At 37.0% G+C, this 19,123-nt stretch overlaps 1 protein-coding gene across 1 annotated transcript in view; it reads right to left on the reverse strand.

The window, feature by feature from the left end:
• Positions 1 to 11,896: 11,896 nt before the first annotated feature.
• LOC138700342 (cystathionine gamma-lyase-like) overlaps positions 11,897 to 19,123 on the reverse strand; it is a 31,654-nt gene continuing 24,427 nt past the window's right edge. The window contains exon 7 of the mRNA XM_069826899.1: positions 11,897 to 15,764. Within this exon, the coding sequence (XP_069683000.1) occupies positions 15,611 to 15,764 (154 nt within the window). The 3' untranslated portion in view covers positions 11,897 to 15,610. The remainder of the gene's footprint in view (positions 15,765 to 19,123) is intronic.

Here is a 19,123-nt window from a genome sequence, read left to right on the forward strand (position 1 = left end):
TTGGTCTCATTCCCAATTTTTTGTAGCGAACTGGTCTCATTGTAAGGCAGATGTGTTGGAATAGTGAGCTTTTTTGCAAATCATAATCTAAAATACCGTTTAGATATTCAACACTTTGAAATGTGTTTTGTTACTAAAATGTCATTACTTCGTTTTGTTTCTATTTCATAATTTTTCGTTGTGATTCTTCTTATTGAATTAATTAAATTAGCCACCGACGTATTTCAGACGGTAACGCGTTTGTCTGCTGATCCGGGGCTACTCTGGGGAACGTGGGTTCGAGTCCTGCTTCGACTGCTTATCTGGTTGGGTTTTGTCGCAGGTTTTCCCCAAACTGTAAAGAGAATGTCAGGTAATTCTCTGGTGAACCCTGGGCCTTATCTAGTAAGATACCATTTTGTTCGCTACGTACGAGTAGAGAACTAGTCTAGGGACAAGCAATGACGTCATAAATGTTAGTTACCACGTTAGTTACCCACGGGACTAGTAGTGTTGCCTACCTGTATGAGTTGGGAATGCTTCTAGTTTGATGGTTAGCGCTACGTAGTGCCTCCTCCCTGAATTCAATTAGGTACATTCATTTTAATGATTTTGCTTGTAATTTTACATGATGCCGGTCATTAGACGTAGTTGTAATTATTAGTTAAAGGGAAGAATGTAACTTTCAGAAATACCTAGGCCTATAATCCTTGACATCACTGACATTATAAACATGAAGATATTCGTGTAATGTTTTAATTCACATTATTAAACAATGTGTCCCGCGCCGTGGCGTAGTGGTCTAAGACATCTTGCCTACGACTCGCGTTACGGAATGCGCGCTGGTTCGAGTCCTCATGGGGGAAGAAGTTTTCTCATGAAATTTCGGCCAGTGTATGGGACCGGTGTCCACCCAGCATCGTGATACACTTCGGGAGCTACGATAGGAGCGAAATCCGGTTGCGAAAGCCAGCTATAAAGGCTAGGAGGATCATCGTGCTAACCACACGATAGTTCCATTCTGGTTGGATGATCGTCCACCTATGCTTCGGCATGTGGATGTGAGGCCAGTAGCCGGCTGGTCGGTCTAGACCCTTCACGGGCTGTAGCGCCATGGATTATTTTTAAACAATAAGTACAGAGAATAACAGAAGTGACGTGTTATGAACTCCACCGACTCGCGTAGGCTACCAATATTTACGTACGAAGAAACACAAAGTGAATTGATGTAGAACATTCGAGGGAATATGAAACTGGCCAACAAGATGTATGAAAATGAAATAAATCAGAATAGTTTATACCGCAATGATTATTGTAGTTCGTAATAATAATAATATTTTTTTTTTTCAGTAAAACCTTACTAAAACGTATCCTCTATAAAAAGGAAACCTGCACAAACGAAAAATAAATTTGAGAACGGAATGATTTCCTATGTAAAATAATACTTTAAAACGGAAAAACTGCCTAACGCGAAAACGGAATCATTTTAGAGCACCATTTAGGTAAAAAACCTGACTAAAACGGATAATTATAGGCCTAAGCGTTACTGTTGCTAAATTCTTTCAAACCATTTTTAACTTGCGATAATACTTTACGAAGCATGACATAATTTTTTGTGTGACTGTACATGCAATGTTCTGGAAGACTTTCCCTATTCTTTGTCAGGCGTTGGGGGTGAAGCTTCTCTAATCATGTCACTATTCTGTGCTTATTGTCAAGGACCCGGGCAGGTTACCGACCTCCTGTACCGTTACTTCTTCCAACCCTCTTGCATGTTCTTTCATTTATTCTCATTTTTGTGCTAACAAGCCAATACGGTGACAAAGGACAGTGCGAGTAGAATAAAACTGTGAATAATAATTTTCCATCAACACAACTTCAGTCACACTACCGATGGGTCAGGGAGTAAATTACACTGTGAATAGATGCAGGGCACGAAGGAAATCCTACAACGTTCCCTTAAAAAGAAAGTCACTGCAATGCACTTTAAAAGAAATGTGGGGGCCAAGGAACCAGGGTGCAGAGAGAGGGGGGGAGGCTGCAATTACCTAAGTTAATAATTATGAAATAGTAATACACGTTACAAGAGCGGTATGTTGACGTTTTCATGGTCGAGGAAAAGATTGAAAAAGCGAAACGTAGTTGAGCTTTTTTAATTTCCGAGAACATGAAAACAAACATACCGCTCGTGTATCGTACATTATTTTGTGCGAAGATCGTTTATTACATACCTGAAAGACGAATTTCTAATTAGTTGCAATGAAATCTCCATGTTGGTTTCTGTTTCATGACGGCAACTTCGGAAAACCAAAATATCTTTCTTCAACATTGTTGCTATAAAATTTCAAATTCAAATTTCAAATTTATTTACAATTTACATTTGAATTGAATACATATGAATAGATACCCGAAATGAGCATAATGCTCGTGCTCGGGTACAGTCCAGTAGTCTACATCAATTTTACAGGGTTCAAATAATAATGCTGATGATATAAATAATAGTAACAATAATAATAATAATAATAATAATAATAATAATAATAATAATAATAATAATAATAAGTGATAAAACAAAAATATTTACAATAATAAAATAAATACCAAGACGGATAAAATAAAATATAAAACCACTAGCGAGAGTTAACACAACTTAAATAAGCATATAATAACCGGAAAAAATGCCAAACTCGAAAATCAACAGAAAAGTTCGATGTATCGCAGACGACAGCAACCGCCGTATTGACATTGTGTTGTGCATTATTGGTAGTAGGGGGGAGCCGAAAGTCTACGTAACTGCCGAAAATGTTTTCTGTGTTTACTATACTCCAGCAGGCCGTGATATACGTCTGTCTTTTTTTTCCCCCCAGTCTATAAATGCGAACTTAAAACAAACTGTAAGGTTATGTAATGATTTATTTTTCATTTTAATATTTTAACAATATTATTTATATAACATATTGCAGTAATAACATCGGCATCTGCAATCTTGTTGATTTTTTCACGGCTTCCTTAATGTTACTTGCATCACGAATGCAGTAACTTTAGTGCAGTTGTAGAGTTTACTTAATTTTTGCAAATATTTAAAAACAATAATTAACATTGCAATTTAGGTGAAATTGCAGTGGTAAGTTTCCAATTTATAATTATTACTATATTGAACGTCTCTAAAAATAATATGTTAAAAGCCTAAAGCAGTAAAATGAATGTCGCGCTTAAGCGGTAAGAAGAGGGAAATTGTTATGTGTGTTACGTTGGGAATACTGAATGTGGTATTTCACACTTACCGCGTATTGGTTCTGTGCGGAAAACAAGCAAATACGCACGATCTCGCACAAAAATATTTACTTTTCATGTGCTGTAGTAACTTTTATTTCAAATTATTTCTTCGTTATGTTCTTCCTACAGTGAGCATACTGCAGTAGTCTCTTCTTAGTTTTGCCAAAACTGAACCCTTTGTAAAACGAAAACCTGTGAAAACGGAAAAAAAAAAAATATCTGGAACCATCGCGTTTCGTTTTAGAAAGGTTTTACTGTATTATTACTGTGTTATCATAATGGTCTATTAAATTCTTTTGGTATAGTGATATTTTAATGTACCTAATGAGTACTGACAACAAAACAATAAGATACATTTTTATCTGATAAAATAGTTCGGAGATAGAGCTATACACCTTCCGGGATCAATCAATGATAGAAGGTTTCCAGTTGTTTATCATTTGCTTCATGCCGAAGTTCCAAAGTCAAGTAACTATTTTCAATATTCGTTGATTCGAAATATTAGGACTTTAGCTTTCGACGTCGAAAACGAAGGTCAAAATCCGACGAGTTCAAGTGTAGTTCCTGGTGGATAAGGATGGTGAAGGTACAGGTTTGCTGAAGATAGTTCCATTTTCTCTACCATTTCTTCACCGATTTCCATCTTCGTCAACACCGTCTACTGTGGTGGATCGTCTCTCTACAATTTAGTACGACATAGGCCTATAATAAAATTAGTACGGGTTTCTCACCTGACGATCTGTTTGAGATGAGAACAAATTAAGAGAGAGGAAAAATATTCATCGATCTCATTCTATAAAAGTTATTCATAGCTCTCAGTCGAGCCTGATCTCGAGTTTGAGAACATACATGATAAATAAAATAATATAAAATAAAGACAAAGTATATGATTATGTCTCGTGACGAGAATATTGTACGAAATGGAAATATAAAAATTGAAAATTTATCTTTTGAAGAGGTGGAGAAGTTCAAATATCTGGGACCAACAGTAACAAATATAAATGATACTCGGGAGGAAATTAAACGCAGATTAAATATGGGAAATGCCTGTTATTATTCGGTTGAGAAGCTTTTGTCATCCAGTCTGCTGTCAAAAAACCTGAAAGTTAGAATTTATAAAACAGTTATATTATCGCTTGTTCTTTATGGTTGTGAAACTTGGACTCTCACTTTGAGAGAGAAACATAGGTTAAGAGTGTTTGAGAATAAGGTGCTTAGGAAAATATTTGGGGCTAAGAGGGATGAAGTTACAGGAGAATGGAGAAAGTTACACAACACAGAACTGCACGCATTGTATTCTTCACCTGACATAATTAGGAACATTAAATCCAGACGTTTGAGATGGGCAGGGCATGTAGCACGTATGGGCGAATCCAGAAATTCATATAGAGTGTTAGTTGGGAGGGCAGAGGGAAAAAGACCTTTGAGGAGACCGAGACGTAGATGGGAGGGTAATATTAAAATGGATCTGAGGGAGGTGGGATATGATGATAGAGACTGGATTAATCTTGCTCAGGATAGGGACCGATGGTGGGCTTATGTGAGGGCGGCAATGAACCTCCGGGTTCCTTAAAAGCCAGTAAGTAAGTAAGTAAGTAACTTATATGATAAATAAAATATGTTGTAGGAAAAGTCTTTAGGCTATTCTTGCTGTCATATCTTTTAAGTACACTTGACTTATCTCTTCCTCAAATAACAAAACAACTTTATCACTGGGTATGAAGTAAAGTTGAACAAACAATTCATGAAGGCTGTTGCTCCAAACTGGATTATCTTACGACAAAATAGAATGATTTTGCCTTGTGGTCCGACAAAATTTCGTTAGCGACGATAAGATCTGAGTAATACCGGAAATGACGTGAAGTAAAATATTTGAATTGCAGTAACAACAGGACCTGCAGTTTATTTCCTGAATGAGAAATATAAAATTTATTTTATTAAAAGACAACGAGAGTTCTTTGAAAATGGTTATTATCCGTGACTGGAAACTTTAGTCTTGCGATTGAAGACGGGTAAATTGGTAACAGCCACTTCTGCGGACTGGAATACTGCAAGTGTGACTTTTATGGCCCATCCCTCAGAGTTGTGTATTACCTGCCAAAATCATTAGCTTAAAGAGTCATTTGTTCTTCTTTATTGTACAGTTAATACCATCAATATTGGGATGCAATAGCGGAGTGATATGAATTTATCTTACCCATAATAACAGTAGTAGGCGTATAGGTGATTTCATAAAGCCACAATCTTATATTCTTTTCAGGGTGTCCGTGTCTGCGCCAATATTTAGATGTCATTAAACGTATTGGTAGAGATACGACCATCAGGCCTTCTCTTCCCTTCTACCAGGGGATTACAACTACAATATTAAAAATACAATTAAAACTATAATTACAGTTAATACATAGGTTGGATAAAAAGTAATGGCAACACTGCTGTCACGTGACCATGGTGTTCGAGAGCTTCCAGCTGTGTGGACATGAACAAGGACTGTTAGATGAGTTAGTGGAGCCAGCGGCGACAGTACTCTGTCAATCTACTGCAGTGTGTAGAATGTTCACTTTCATAGGGATAGTGCGAGCGCCCTAAGACCATCCTTACAAAACTAGAGCAACGTTCCTGGATCAAAATTGAAATTGCACGAGGTCGTAGTGCACAAGAATGTTTTCAGGGACTGCGTGAAGCATGTGGCGCTGCAGCGTTGCCATATCGCACAGTTGCACGATGGGTTAAAGCGTTCCGGGAAGGCCTTGTTGCACCGGTACCAAAGGGAAGGTGACGACTTTCTTGGACGAATCGTCGCTATGGACGAAACCTGGACTCGCTCGTATGAACCAAACTTGAAACGCCAATCAAATGAATGGAAGCATCCAGGTTCTCCTCGTCCAAAGAAAGTGCGCCCTACACAAAGTGCTGTGAAGGAGATGTTCATTGTGGCGTGTGACATTGATGGGGTAATACTGCACCACGCTGTACCTCCAAGGCAGACGGAAAACGCGGACTACTGGAACATCCACCGTACTCACCCGATATGATCCATGCGATTACGATCTTTTCGTCCACACCTGTGGAGTAACGGTCAGCGCGTCTGGCTGTGAAACCAGGTAGCCCGGGTTCGAATCCCGGTCGGGGCAAGTTACCTGGTTGAGGTTTTTTCCGGGGTTTTCCCTCAACCCAATAGGAGCAAATGCTGGATAGCTTTCGGTGCTGGACCCCGGACTCATTTCACCGGCATTATCACCTTCATATCATTCAGACGCTAAATAACCTAGATGTTGATACAGCGTCGTAAAATAACCCAATGAAAAAAAAACGATCTTTTCACCAAAGTGAAAGAACCACTGCGAGGGACCCGGTACAATACCAGAGATGAACTTATCCGTGGTTTAGGGCGGTCAATACGGAACATCAACAAAGATGGACGCGCTGATGGTGTACGACGCCTTCCAAACATTTGGCAAAAGGTAATAAATAAGAGGGGCGACTATATAGAAGGTACGTAAATGTTGTACCCCTGTGAATAAAGCCATGTCAGAAATATCGAACTGTTGCCATTACTTTTTATCCAACCCTTATATTAAATTTACGATTACAATAAAAATGAAAGTACTAAAATGATGAAGGATGGATAAAACACAGAAAACTCTGTTCTATCCATCCTTCATCATATGGTAACGCATAATCCTGCACGGATATATCATATGTACTTCGGTACATCATAATAATAAAGTACTAAAGGATTGCCTGATTAATAAAGGCTAGACAATTTATTATGGAAATTAAGAACAAAGGAAGATTTTTTTTACTCAAGTACAAATTAAACCTAGGAAAATAAAATTATATAGGCTAATAATGAAATTACCGGATATTTAAATATTTTATGCTAGAATAAAATAACTATTTACGAGATGCCATGTCTGAACGAGTCTCAATTACTGACCAAGTGCCTAGTAAGTTTGCGTTTGAATTCAATTTTATTTCGACAGTCCCTGATGCTAGCAGGTAACGAATTCCATAGTCTTGGCAGGGCTATTGTGAAAGAGGATGAGTATGAGGAGGTGCGATGGGATGGTATTGTTAGTATTGTTTCATAACTAGAGCGTGTGTTCAGATTGTGGTGGGAAGAAAGGTAAGTGAAGCGAGACGACAGGTACGAAGGAAAAAAGGAGTTTGAGATCTCAAAGAGAGAGAGAGGTGAATGTAAATTTATTTTCTTATCTACAATATTTCAAGCCAACTATTGCTTCCAGAGATGGGGTAATGTGATTATATTTGCGAACATTGCTTGCAAAACGTACACAAAAAATCATCAGGACGTAGAAGTTCCTTTTATTGTCGTTGGAAAGATCAGTCAATAAGATGTCGGCACAGTCAAAATAGGGCAATACAAGGAACTTTTTAGACAAAAGGGAAGATGAATATTTATCCGTTTTAGCACATGAAAAATAGAGTAATTATACTTTTCTGCAGGTTGCATGCCCCAGTTGAGATCACATCCATGTGAATGCCAAATTGTTTTACGGAAGAACTGAAAGGAATATGCACTGTACTTACTTTAACGGAGGAAATGTGAAGTTGTTTTACAGAGTCAGTTTGCCGTTTGTGTCCTAATATAATAACTGTCTATGACTTTCCAGGATTGATTTTAAGATGGAATTTCCTTGTCCATGTCACAATCGAGTCAATGTTTTCGTTCACATTGTCTATAGCGTCGTTTACTCGGTGTGAAGGCCCATTCACAATGGAAATTAAACATAACCGTAACATAAACACAGAAGTTTGCGCCTAGGCTAACAAATGGGATCATTCACAATGATTCACATAAGCATTAACATAAACATTAACGTAAGACGTTAACATGAAAGTTTGCAAACTCCAAACTTTCATGCTTATGCTTACGTGATTTGCAAACAGAACACAATCGTGGAGCGCTGAAGTATACGACAGAATATGTGGAAATGGCGTCGTTGTTATGTTTCCATGGTTACCAAGTATGTTTGCTGTTATGTTCATGTTTCCATCGTGAATGATGGTATGACTTCTTGATTTTACCGTAACGTTTATATTCTTAAGTTAATGCTTACGTTATGTTTAATTTTCATTGTGAATGAGCCTTAACCCTTTGATGCACACATTTTTGGGGAGGAAATAAAAAATTGTATTTGCAATGAAATTAAACTTTTATTTGTCTAAGAGAAGTGCCTCAAATTTTAAAAATCTCATAAACTTCCATTTTTTTATACAGAAAATGGGTGGTTTCATGGTAAAACCACTATGCAATACTGCAGAACACAATGTCTTCAGACTTATTGTGAATGATACAAAAGGAAACAGTTTCTGGTTTCATTAAGGCAAAGTGCCACTTCACATGTGTTGCGTGGTAATTAGAAAGGAAAAGAATGGACCTTCTATCCTTCCACTTGAGCCAGGACACTCCAGCATATGACGTACGGCTACCACTGTCACCACGTTTCATGTCGCGGTCTCTTCTTTCGTCGTGTGGTAAACCAATACGCCCATGTCTAACTGTACCACATGCATAGATATTTTGCTGCCTTAGAGATCATCAGATTCAAACTTGTGAAAAAGTTGTCAAAAACACTTTGTGATTGTCACCAACCATCTCTTCCTTGTAGCCATGATGAATAAGCTAACACAAAAATGGAACATTTTGTTGGATATGGTAAGCATAACTACCCTGTTTGCGTAGTGGTTGTTTTGAAACCACCACATTATTTCTATATTGACGCTACATGTGTCGAAGAAATTACAATCTTGTTACTAAAATATGTTCTAAAAGACCGAAAGACAGATAATACTAAATAGAAACTTACGTAACTGTGATATTTTAGCATACAACTGAAATAAAAACACGTAGCGAGTCTTCCACACCCCAACTATACACAACAACATCGGCCATCTTAGTGGAGCAACACAAATATAGGGAAAATAAAATTCTTCTACAGTTACTAGGGATCAGTGAACGCAGTGCAGTAGTTTTGAAATAAAAATCACTCTATAAGTAGGCGGGAAACTCAAATTGAAAAGGTGGTTATGTACTGTAACCACTGCGCTTCAAAGGGTTAAGCGGGAAGAGATGTAGCATTGAAGGTCGTCAGCATTCAAGCAATATTTATAATGCTTTACAAGAGATGTAATATCATTGACATACTGTATATTGTGAACAACAATGGTCCGAGTACCGATCACTATGGTATACCTGATGTTACGTTAAGCCAGGAGGAACTTCGGTTCCCACATAAAACACATTGTTGTCTTTCCCATAAGTAGGATTCGAACCAACTCATAACAGTCTCTGACAAATGCAGATTTCTCATTTTATAGATGAGCAGGTCAAAATTTACAGGGTTGAAAGTTTTGCTAAGGTCAAGAAGAGATAGTATTGTCAATTTATTAGAGTCAATTGTCACACGTGTAATTTAAAATCCCGCGGCGCACTCATATCACCTAAACCAGTTGTTCCTCAGCAGGAGAGATTTTGAGAGCTTGATAGGGAATGTGTTGTGTACTTGTGTCGCGTTCGCTGAATGTTGACTCTTGTAGACTCACTTTTTTACTATTATTTCCACTTTTATTTTTACAATTTACTATGACAATCTTTACTATTTTCATTTTCTCGCGACACACCGGTTGAAAATGGCTGATTTAGAGGAAAAGCACTCAGTGTTCGATGGACTATAGCATCAATTTTCAGCAGTGAATTTCGCAGTATGTGAAGTACAATGCAGAGCGTTACCCTGGTGATGCGAGTAAAAACTATTACAACACGACGAGTGTTAATGCACAATTCCTGAAGATGGAACAAGCTAAATACCCAAATTGTTTAACAATCTATATATATATATATATATATATATAATTTGAACTGGTAATGGAAATTATGGGAAAATGGCTGAACGGATTTTAATGAACGACCCCTCATTTTGAAGCTTGGAACCCAAAGTTCTTCAGAAAAATTGTAGTTTTCAGTGAAATGTCAATTTTCCTACATCATTTTCCTATTTTCCAAAATCCATCTTTCGTCAGTTTTGAGAACTAATTAATTGCATTTCAGAATAAAACAAAAAGCACACTACAATAAACAATAGACTATTACACGAAGGCCATGATCTACAAGATTGCTGACATAGAGTTCAGATGGCTCAGATTCTTTCGATCTTCATTTGTGTAATTTTTTGATAACGTATAAAAATAATTTACAGGTCTGATTCTCTGGTCTGTAGTTTTCCGAGTACAGCTGTGTATTGGATATTAAGAACTACAAAACTGAAGGATTTTCGATGATATTATTACCATTAAAAATGAAATATTATTATAGTTAATGCAGCATATAATGGTATACTAATGATATGAAAGTGAAATATTTTGGGGCTTTAAGTAAGTAGACGCAGAGAAAGAATATTTTATATTAGATCTTCATTTCTATAATTTACTGAGTAACGGCTACATATATGTTACTAAAAACTATAAAACTTACGTAAGGTAACAATATTGTTATTACAAATGAAATACTTTTATAGTTATTAATCAAGTAGTGTGGGTCTTTTTCATATATTTAATGGCAGTGTGATATAGATATTTATATGTCTGATTCTCTAATTTTCCTTTGTAGTAATTGAGCCATGCTTCCTATTTTAGCTGCGTCTTTAAACTACATCAAAATTAATTTCATATTTCTTTGGTTTAATCGATTAGATTTGTGATCGCTGCCAAGCATATTTTGTTGTAGAGAAAATAGCATGCCATTTCACTTCTTGCTACCGTGATGAGTAAGTTCATTTCCCGCAACCAGCAACGAATGAAACACTGAAGCTGCTAACGATTTACGATGGACAATTTTATTCAGGGCGCATATAATATTCTACAACTGACATATCATTCGCCTCATATTCCGCATCTCAGCAATAAATTCCTCACAACGACCTATATTACAGAAAATATACGAAATAACATTCATTGTTACACAAATTAATCCAACAGCATTTGGTAGATCAGTATTGTCTGGAGGAAGTGCAAAAATTACAATTTCTAAGGAAAGACCAAAAGGTATTACTTACTTATAAAATAAGAGGCCTACAAGATTTTGTAGTCTCTTGATCACCTCAGCAAGATCTCTTAGTGGGAAAAAGTGATTCTGCCTTCTACATTTCAGGATAGTTCACGGAACATGCAGCAGCTATACCAAGATGCTAAGTCTTTTGTTCAAAGCATGACAAACCTTACATTTTCTTAACTTTCACCTACAATCCGCAATGACTTGAAATAGCTACTGCATTACTCCCACATGAAAAACTCGCTGATCATTCTGACATTGTTACTTGCGATTTCGCATTGAAACTCAAGAACTGAAGACGGATAGGTTCAAGGAAAAGTATTTGGCATAAAAAACCATTCAGAGGCAGTATGTTTCACTATTATGGAAGCAAATAACTTTCAAAATGTCTGGTATTCTTCATTGAAAATAAATCTGACCAATTTTTATTTGAACTTCTTATGGACTCAGTTTGTAGTATTCGCTGCACAAGCCACTAAGTCTATTGAACATTAGAATAGAAGAATAGAAAAGTCTGTGCAAATTATAGCAACATGACTAACTTATATGCTTCCGTTTCATAAGAGTAAGTCAAGAATTAAATCCATTTATTTGGGTGTAAAAGTACTTTACAAGAAGGTCAGAATTTGTGTTCTTTTCTTTGGAGAGAGGAGGAATGTTCTTTTTTCTCATTATTTATTTATTTATTGCCGCTTCAACTTATAACAAAAGTCATATCGCGACTCGAATTAATTTTAACAATAACATAACATTTAGCAAGTTACAATAAACATTACACAATTTTATCAAACAATCCAGTTAACTTGAAAAACTTTATCACACTGTTGCAGTAAGAAGGTTCACCAAGAGATCTTGCTATATCGTTGGGGATTTTAATAGTTGTAACTGATTGTATTGAGGACAGTCCTGGATGACGTGTTTCACAGAAAGAGTTTCACTGCAAGTGTTACAAACTGGAGGAGGTTTCTTCTTTAATAAATAACCATGTGTGAGCTTGGTATGTCCAATACGTAGTCGGTTGATGAAAACTTGATTCCTGCGTGGTAGATGTTTAGTTGGATGGGATAAACAGGGAGCACTTCTAATTTTCCTGAGTTTGCTAGTAGATGTTTGAAGCCAATTGGAGTACCATAGATCATTTAACTTTGTTTTAAAGTGAGTGGATATATCATTATTCCAAGTGTCAATGTCCATATCCTGTATAGGAAGACGAGTTGCTGCAGTCCACACCTGTGGAGTAACGGTTAGCGCGTCTAGCCGCGAAACCAGGTGGCCCGGGTTCGATTCCCGGTAGGGGCAAGTTACCTGGTTGAGGTTTTTTCCGGGGTTTTCCCTCAACCCAATATGAGCAAATGCTGGGTAACTTTCGGTGTTGGACCCCGGACTCATTTCACCGGCATTATCACCTTCATCTCATTCAGACGCTAAATAACCTAAGCTGTTGATAAAGCGTCGTAAAATAACCAACTAAAATAAAAAAAAAAAGAAGACGAGTTGCTTCTTTTGCTGCCATACCGTCCTGTTCATTTCCATGCAGACCTTGATGGAAAGGAATCCAGATTACCATATTTTGCTTTGATTTATTGTAGATCTCAGTGTAATAATGTTGAATCTCGTTTATCAGTGGAGATGTAGAGGATGAGTTATGTAGGAGTGTCTTTTGGGTTCGTAATTTTTGAATTAGGATGAAAATTATTTGTTGGGGAATCTTTGTTACTTAGACTCTTGTGCTGATGTATTGAATTGTCATTCAGTTGAATAGAAACATCTTTACCGCTGAATTTCTTTGGCTGGCGTTGTTGGCTGCTAATAGGGATATCTTATGCGAAGTTTTACCGTTAGATGGCAGGAGCGTTCCATGCGGCGCAACATGTTGTAGCGCTATATTACGTCATATGCTATAATTGATTACGTTTCCGGCTTGTTGGTTTCCTGTGCGTGTCAAAATTATATTTATAATTATTTTGTATAACCTAGTACAATTTAATATAATTCAGTATTTTCTTACCTCATAATTTAATTTCATTTACAATAAATAATAGCATAGGCCTAAACCTGTATAATATTGAGCGATTCCCCGTAAGAGATGGGTGGGGAAATCTGCAGTATGCAGAATATAGATACGAGTAAATTGAATGTTCATGAACCTGAACGAGAACTCTGAGAACGAGGTGCACGAATAAAAAAATAGGAACTATGTCGAAGGTGAATATTGCCCTCTTTAATCATTAGTATTGTAAGTACCGTACGCTAAAAACAGGATATGCAGCCACCAATGTGTTTCTTTTTATAGGGAAGAGACTATCGAGATTGAATTCCTTGTATTTTTTTCTGTAGTTGCAGAAAGATCAAATGCAATGTTTGATAAGATGATATAATATGATCGCAGTAGGATCACGATTAGTCGTGCGTTTTGTAGGTTAAGGACATTCAGTTTTGAATATTATGTGGGATGATTTTGAAAATTTGAAGTTAAACACGGTTTTAATAATTAGTCTACAGCACATTAAAAACATTATTCACGAAATGGATTTCACTACGGATCGTTCTGGACAATGAAATCCCAGTTTATAGAGAGTTTACTACAGGCGTAAACTTCGGAGACTCCTACAACTACTGCATAAGTTAACGTAGCTCGCTGTCGAGACTGCATATGTTTTTATTGATTTTTCTTTTCCCTTCTCCAAAATGAAGCTGTAGCCAACAATTCCTTACTTGAAGTAGTTACTTTTGTTTAATAGCTAGCACTTTCGAGGCGCAATTTAATTCGTTATTTTTAAGGTTTAAAGCATATATTCAGAATATTTCGGGACCTGAATGAAGACAAAAACTTTCCCTGGTCTTTACATGTAGGAATATAACAAAAATTGGCATTTTGAGTTGTTTTTAAGAGTGTTTAATCACGTATATCCTCAATGTTTATATACCGAAAAACAAATGCACACGCAAAGCGCTTCCCTCAAAGTACACGTGCGCTATCTGTTGGTGCTAGTTCAGGATATCCCTATAGCAGCCATCTCGTAATTTTAACCTACAAATTGTAGGCCAGGCTATTTATTATTCAGCTATATAAAATTTAACTTTCAAGACTCACCAAATCTGTGTGTCACTTATAGAGAAGAAAAACTGAAGATTATTTCAACACTGCTTTGATGACTTACACTTAACTTAGAATTGTGATAATAATACAGGGACATCACTTTATTTTTACCAACATTTTTAACATTAACCTGGCTATACTCGGAAACACTGTTGCCCCCTTCCATTACAGGAGTTTGATGTTACTAGTGCAATATGTAAACAAATCATTTTACTAGGTATAGGAGAGAAAAGTAGTGTATCCATTTATGTTGTAGGGAAGTACGATATTACGATTTTGAGTTTGATCATCACTTTTACGGAATTTATCAAAATACAGTAGAGTAGTAACATTTTTTTTTTCAAAAACTGAACTCTTCAGGCGGCTATGTTCGTTATGTAATGTCTACTTTAATTAGCATATTAATTATTGGTGTTAACATACAATATAGAGAGTGCATTTAAATTGAGGGGGTCATAAGTAAAGGGCTGTAAGTGCACTTAAGTTACTTTTGAGAAAATGGGGTTTAAATGTTTAAGCTTTCGTAAAATCGGTGAAATTTTTATTTTAAATTTTAATGTGTGATGCGATTAAAATATCCCTTTGCCACTAAAATTTTAGACACTTTTGCTTACACTGGATGTACTTAACTCATGTTATTACAAATGTCACTAGCATTCCTTTGCTTCTAGCCACCTCAATTCAAAAAAAGCTAATCTGAATTTTTAAACAAGTTGCTGAAAATGGTTGCCGTTCATTACAGTGCAGGCTTCAATTCAGTACGCATATTATTAAAAACATTTTGAAGCATATTCTCTGAAATTGAATTTATCGTTTCTTGAATATAATTTTTAGTACGATATTATTAATATAGGTTCTTTCTTCTATAGAAAACACAATCATATTTCTGAAACACACTATACACTGCAGTGTTTACTTCACTGCTTGAAGACTTCGAATGCAACAGCGGCCGTAAGTTTGTGTGTCTGACGGGAGCAAGAACATTAGTGAAGGGGGTGAGAATGAAGTACATTCAGAAATGCAGGTACAATAAAAATGCAAGTAAAAATAAAATGATGTCCCTGTATAAATTAACTCGGAGAACACTCAGAACCTGGAGTATCTTCGCCATGGCCCCCTCTAGGAGGAATGTTGTAAACATTCCTAAACATCATTTTTTTTAAATGGTATGTGATTCCCATCTATCAGACCCGGCTCGCAGCGAAATTCAAGGCCTGATCCAGATCTTTAATGAGGTCCTCCACATTCTCGATGCCCACGGAGAGTCTCACCAAGTTGTCCGTGAAGCCTATGCGAGCCCACTCCTCCTCCGGCGCTGATGCGTGGTTCATTTTATTCCTGTAAAACCCGTACGAAATTATAATTAGTGCCTTATTTAGCTGCTTCTTAAAATACAGAGGCTGTTAGTAATTGATAATTTGCTGATAGCGGAGTGACAGTTCAAAGATGATGACAGGAAAACTGAATTACTTGGAGAGGGCATGTCACACTCTAATTTGTTTATCAAACTTCTATATATATATATATATATATATATATATATATAATTTGAAGTGGTAATGAAAATTACGGGAAACAGCTGAACGGATTTTAATAAATGACCCCTCATTTTGAAGCTTGGAACCCAAAGTTTTTCAGAAAAATAGTAGTTTTCAGTGAAGAGTCAATTTTCCTACATCATTTTCCTATTTTCCAAAATCCATCTTTTGTCAGTTTTGAGAACTAATTAATTGCATTTCAGAATAAAACAAAACACACTACAATAAACAATAGACTATTACACGAAGGCCATGACCTGCAGGATTGCTGACATACTTAGAGTTCAGATGGGTCAGATTCTTTCACATCATAATGTCAATATGTCGATCTTCATTTGTGAAATTTTTTGATAACGTATAAAAATAATTTACAAGTCTGATTCTCTGGTCTGTAGTTTTCCGAGTACAGCTGTGTATTCGATATTAAGAACTACAAAACTTAAGAATGTTTGGTGACATTATTACCATTAAAAATGAAATATTATTATAATTAATGCAACACATAATGATATACTAATGATATGAAAGTGAAATCTTTTGGGGCCCTAAGTAAGTATGTAGACGCATAGAAAGAAGAATTTATATTAAATCTTCATTTCTATAATATAGGCCTACTGAGTAACAGCTATATATATATATATATATATATACTTCTGGTTGGCAAGTTGGTATAGCGCTAGCCTTCTATGCCCAAGGTTGCGGGTTCGATCCCGGGCCAGGTCGATGGCATTTAAGTGTGCTTAAATGCGACAGGCTCATGTCAGTAGATTTACTGGCATGTAAAAGAACTCCTGCGGGACAAAATTCCGGCACATCCGGCGACGCTGATATAACCTCTGCAGTTGCGAGCGTCGTTAAATAAAACATAACATTTAACATATATATATATATATATATATATATATATATTACTGAAAACTATAAAACTTACGTAACAGCGTGGTCGATCGACGGATGTTGCGTCAACATTTGTTGAGACTATAAATTAGGAATGCCTATAACATCGACATCAACGTGAAGTTTCGATTTTATGCACGAGAACGTATAATCTAATTAACTTCTTTCCATCTGACTGTAGATAATTATCTGAAGAGAAGTAATATAATGATAACGAGATACTAAGGTTATTGTTATGAACTTAACACTACTTGTATTAAACTTGTAGGATATGTGGAAATCAAACCACAGTATAGAGAACTTATCTCTATACTGTGATCAAACAGTTGTTTTCTTCCTGCTCACAAGGAAGTAGGCCTAATGCCATTGTTTAAAACTTCTGTCGTACGTAATTTTGACGTATAATGGATAAACAATTGATCCTCTCTACTTTTCCCGCCAAGAGAGCACCTCCTTCTTCTAGCTATGCCTCTGTCTTTCAGTTGCTGACTATAGTAGTCGTGACAGCAGGTTGCAACTTACACGCTTGGCCAACTTATTACGAGATATAATTATTTGCAAGTGTACGTCAGATTTACGTATCAATAGTATTAATAGAAAATTGTCTGTTAGTGCAGTTTATTTATTCCCTTAAGTGTGTTTTATCTAACAAAGTAACACTGGATGAAAACTTACGTGATGATCGACACTACTCTGCAGATGATAGATGAAAGTTCAGATCATGATGCTGATGATGACGCTGAAGGCAATGTAGAGATTGAATATGAAACTTGTGACAATGACAAGGATCTAAGATACAGTAGGAGAGATTGAGAATCACGTAGAAAGCAAGCGAATGGAGAAAGAAGGCAAAACAAAAAACCAGGAAGAAAAGGAAAGGAAAAAGAGAAGAGAAGAGAAGAGAAGAGAAGAGAAGAGAAGAGAAGAGGGCACGAGAGCACGAGGGCACGGGGGCACCGGGGCACGGGGGCACGAGGACACGGGGGCACGGGGGCACGAGGGCACGAGGGCAGGAGAGCACGGGGGCACGAGGGCACGGGGGCACGAGGGCACCGGGGCACGGGGGCACCGGGGCACGGGGGCATTTTCATAACTCTAACCTACAATCCTCAATAACCTGAAATAGCTTTTGCTTCACTCCCACATGTAAAACCGACTGATCGTTCTGACATTGTTACTTGCGTTTTCGCATTGGAACTCAAGAACTGAAGATGTATAGGTTAAATAAAAAGTATTTATCATGAAGAAAACCATTCAGAGGTGTAGGCCTATGTTTCATTATTATGGAAGCAAATAACTTCCAAAATGTCTGGTATTCTTCATTGGAAATAAATTTGAAAACATTTAATTTGAACTTCTAATGAACTTAGCAGCAGAGGTCGAAATATCAGTCGGAAGTGTACACAATGTTCTTCACAAGCATCTCAATATGCATTACGTGTCTCAGAAGTTAGTTCCGAAAATGTTGTCGGCAGAACAGAAAGAAGCAAGAATGACTCTTGCTGGGGACATGATCAGTATGGCTGATGAAGATGGTGATTTCTTAAACAAAATTATTGCTGGTGATGAAACTTGGTGCTACTTGTACGACCTAGTCCCTAAACGACAGTCATCTCGGAAATCGAAAAAAATCTCCTCGGAAGCAACAATTTCCTAGGGACACTTCCAAAGGCAAAGTTATGTTGGAAGTTTTCTTCGACTCTCAGGGTCTCATCCACCATGAGTTCATTCCAGAAGGTCGTACTGTAACGAAAGAATTGTACGTAGAAATCCTCCGTCGCCTCCGGGACGCAGTGAGAAGGAAACGTCCAGAAAAGTGGGTAGAAAACAACTGGTTCCTTATGCATGACAATGCACCTGCTCATCGCGCAATTATTGTAAAGAATTTTCTTGCCAGGCACAACATAACTGCTTTGGATCACCCACCATACTCTCCTGATCTCTCACCACCTGATTACTTTCTGTTTCCCCGTCTGAAAAGTCATCTGAAAGGACGGAGATTCAATGCTGAAGAGGTTATCGCAAACGCGACGAGAGCACTAAGACGGGTTTCACAAAATGGCTTCCAGGCCTGCTTCCAGGAACTCTACACGCGTTGGCAAAAGTGTGTTGTTGCGGAAGGCAACTATTTTGAAGGGAATGCTGTAGAATAGTGTTTAAGGTACGTTGTTTCTATGATACTAGCAAATTCCGGGAACTTTTTGAACCTAGTATGTATAACTTTTTAAATTATTTTTCCTTGGCAGGAATTTTCCCACATAT

This window comes from Periplaneta americana, chromosome 5, assembly GCF_040183065.1.
Source record: "Periplaneta americana isolate PAMFEO1 chromosome 5, P.americana_PAMFEO1_priV1, whole genome shotgun sequence".
In the NCBI taxonomy this organism is placed as follows: Eukaryota; Metazoa; Arthropoda; class Insecta; order Blattodea; family Blattidae; genus Periplaneta; species Periplaneta americana.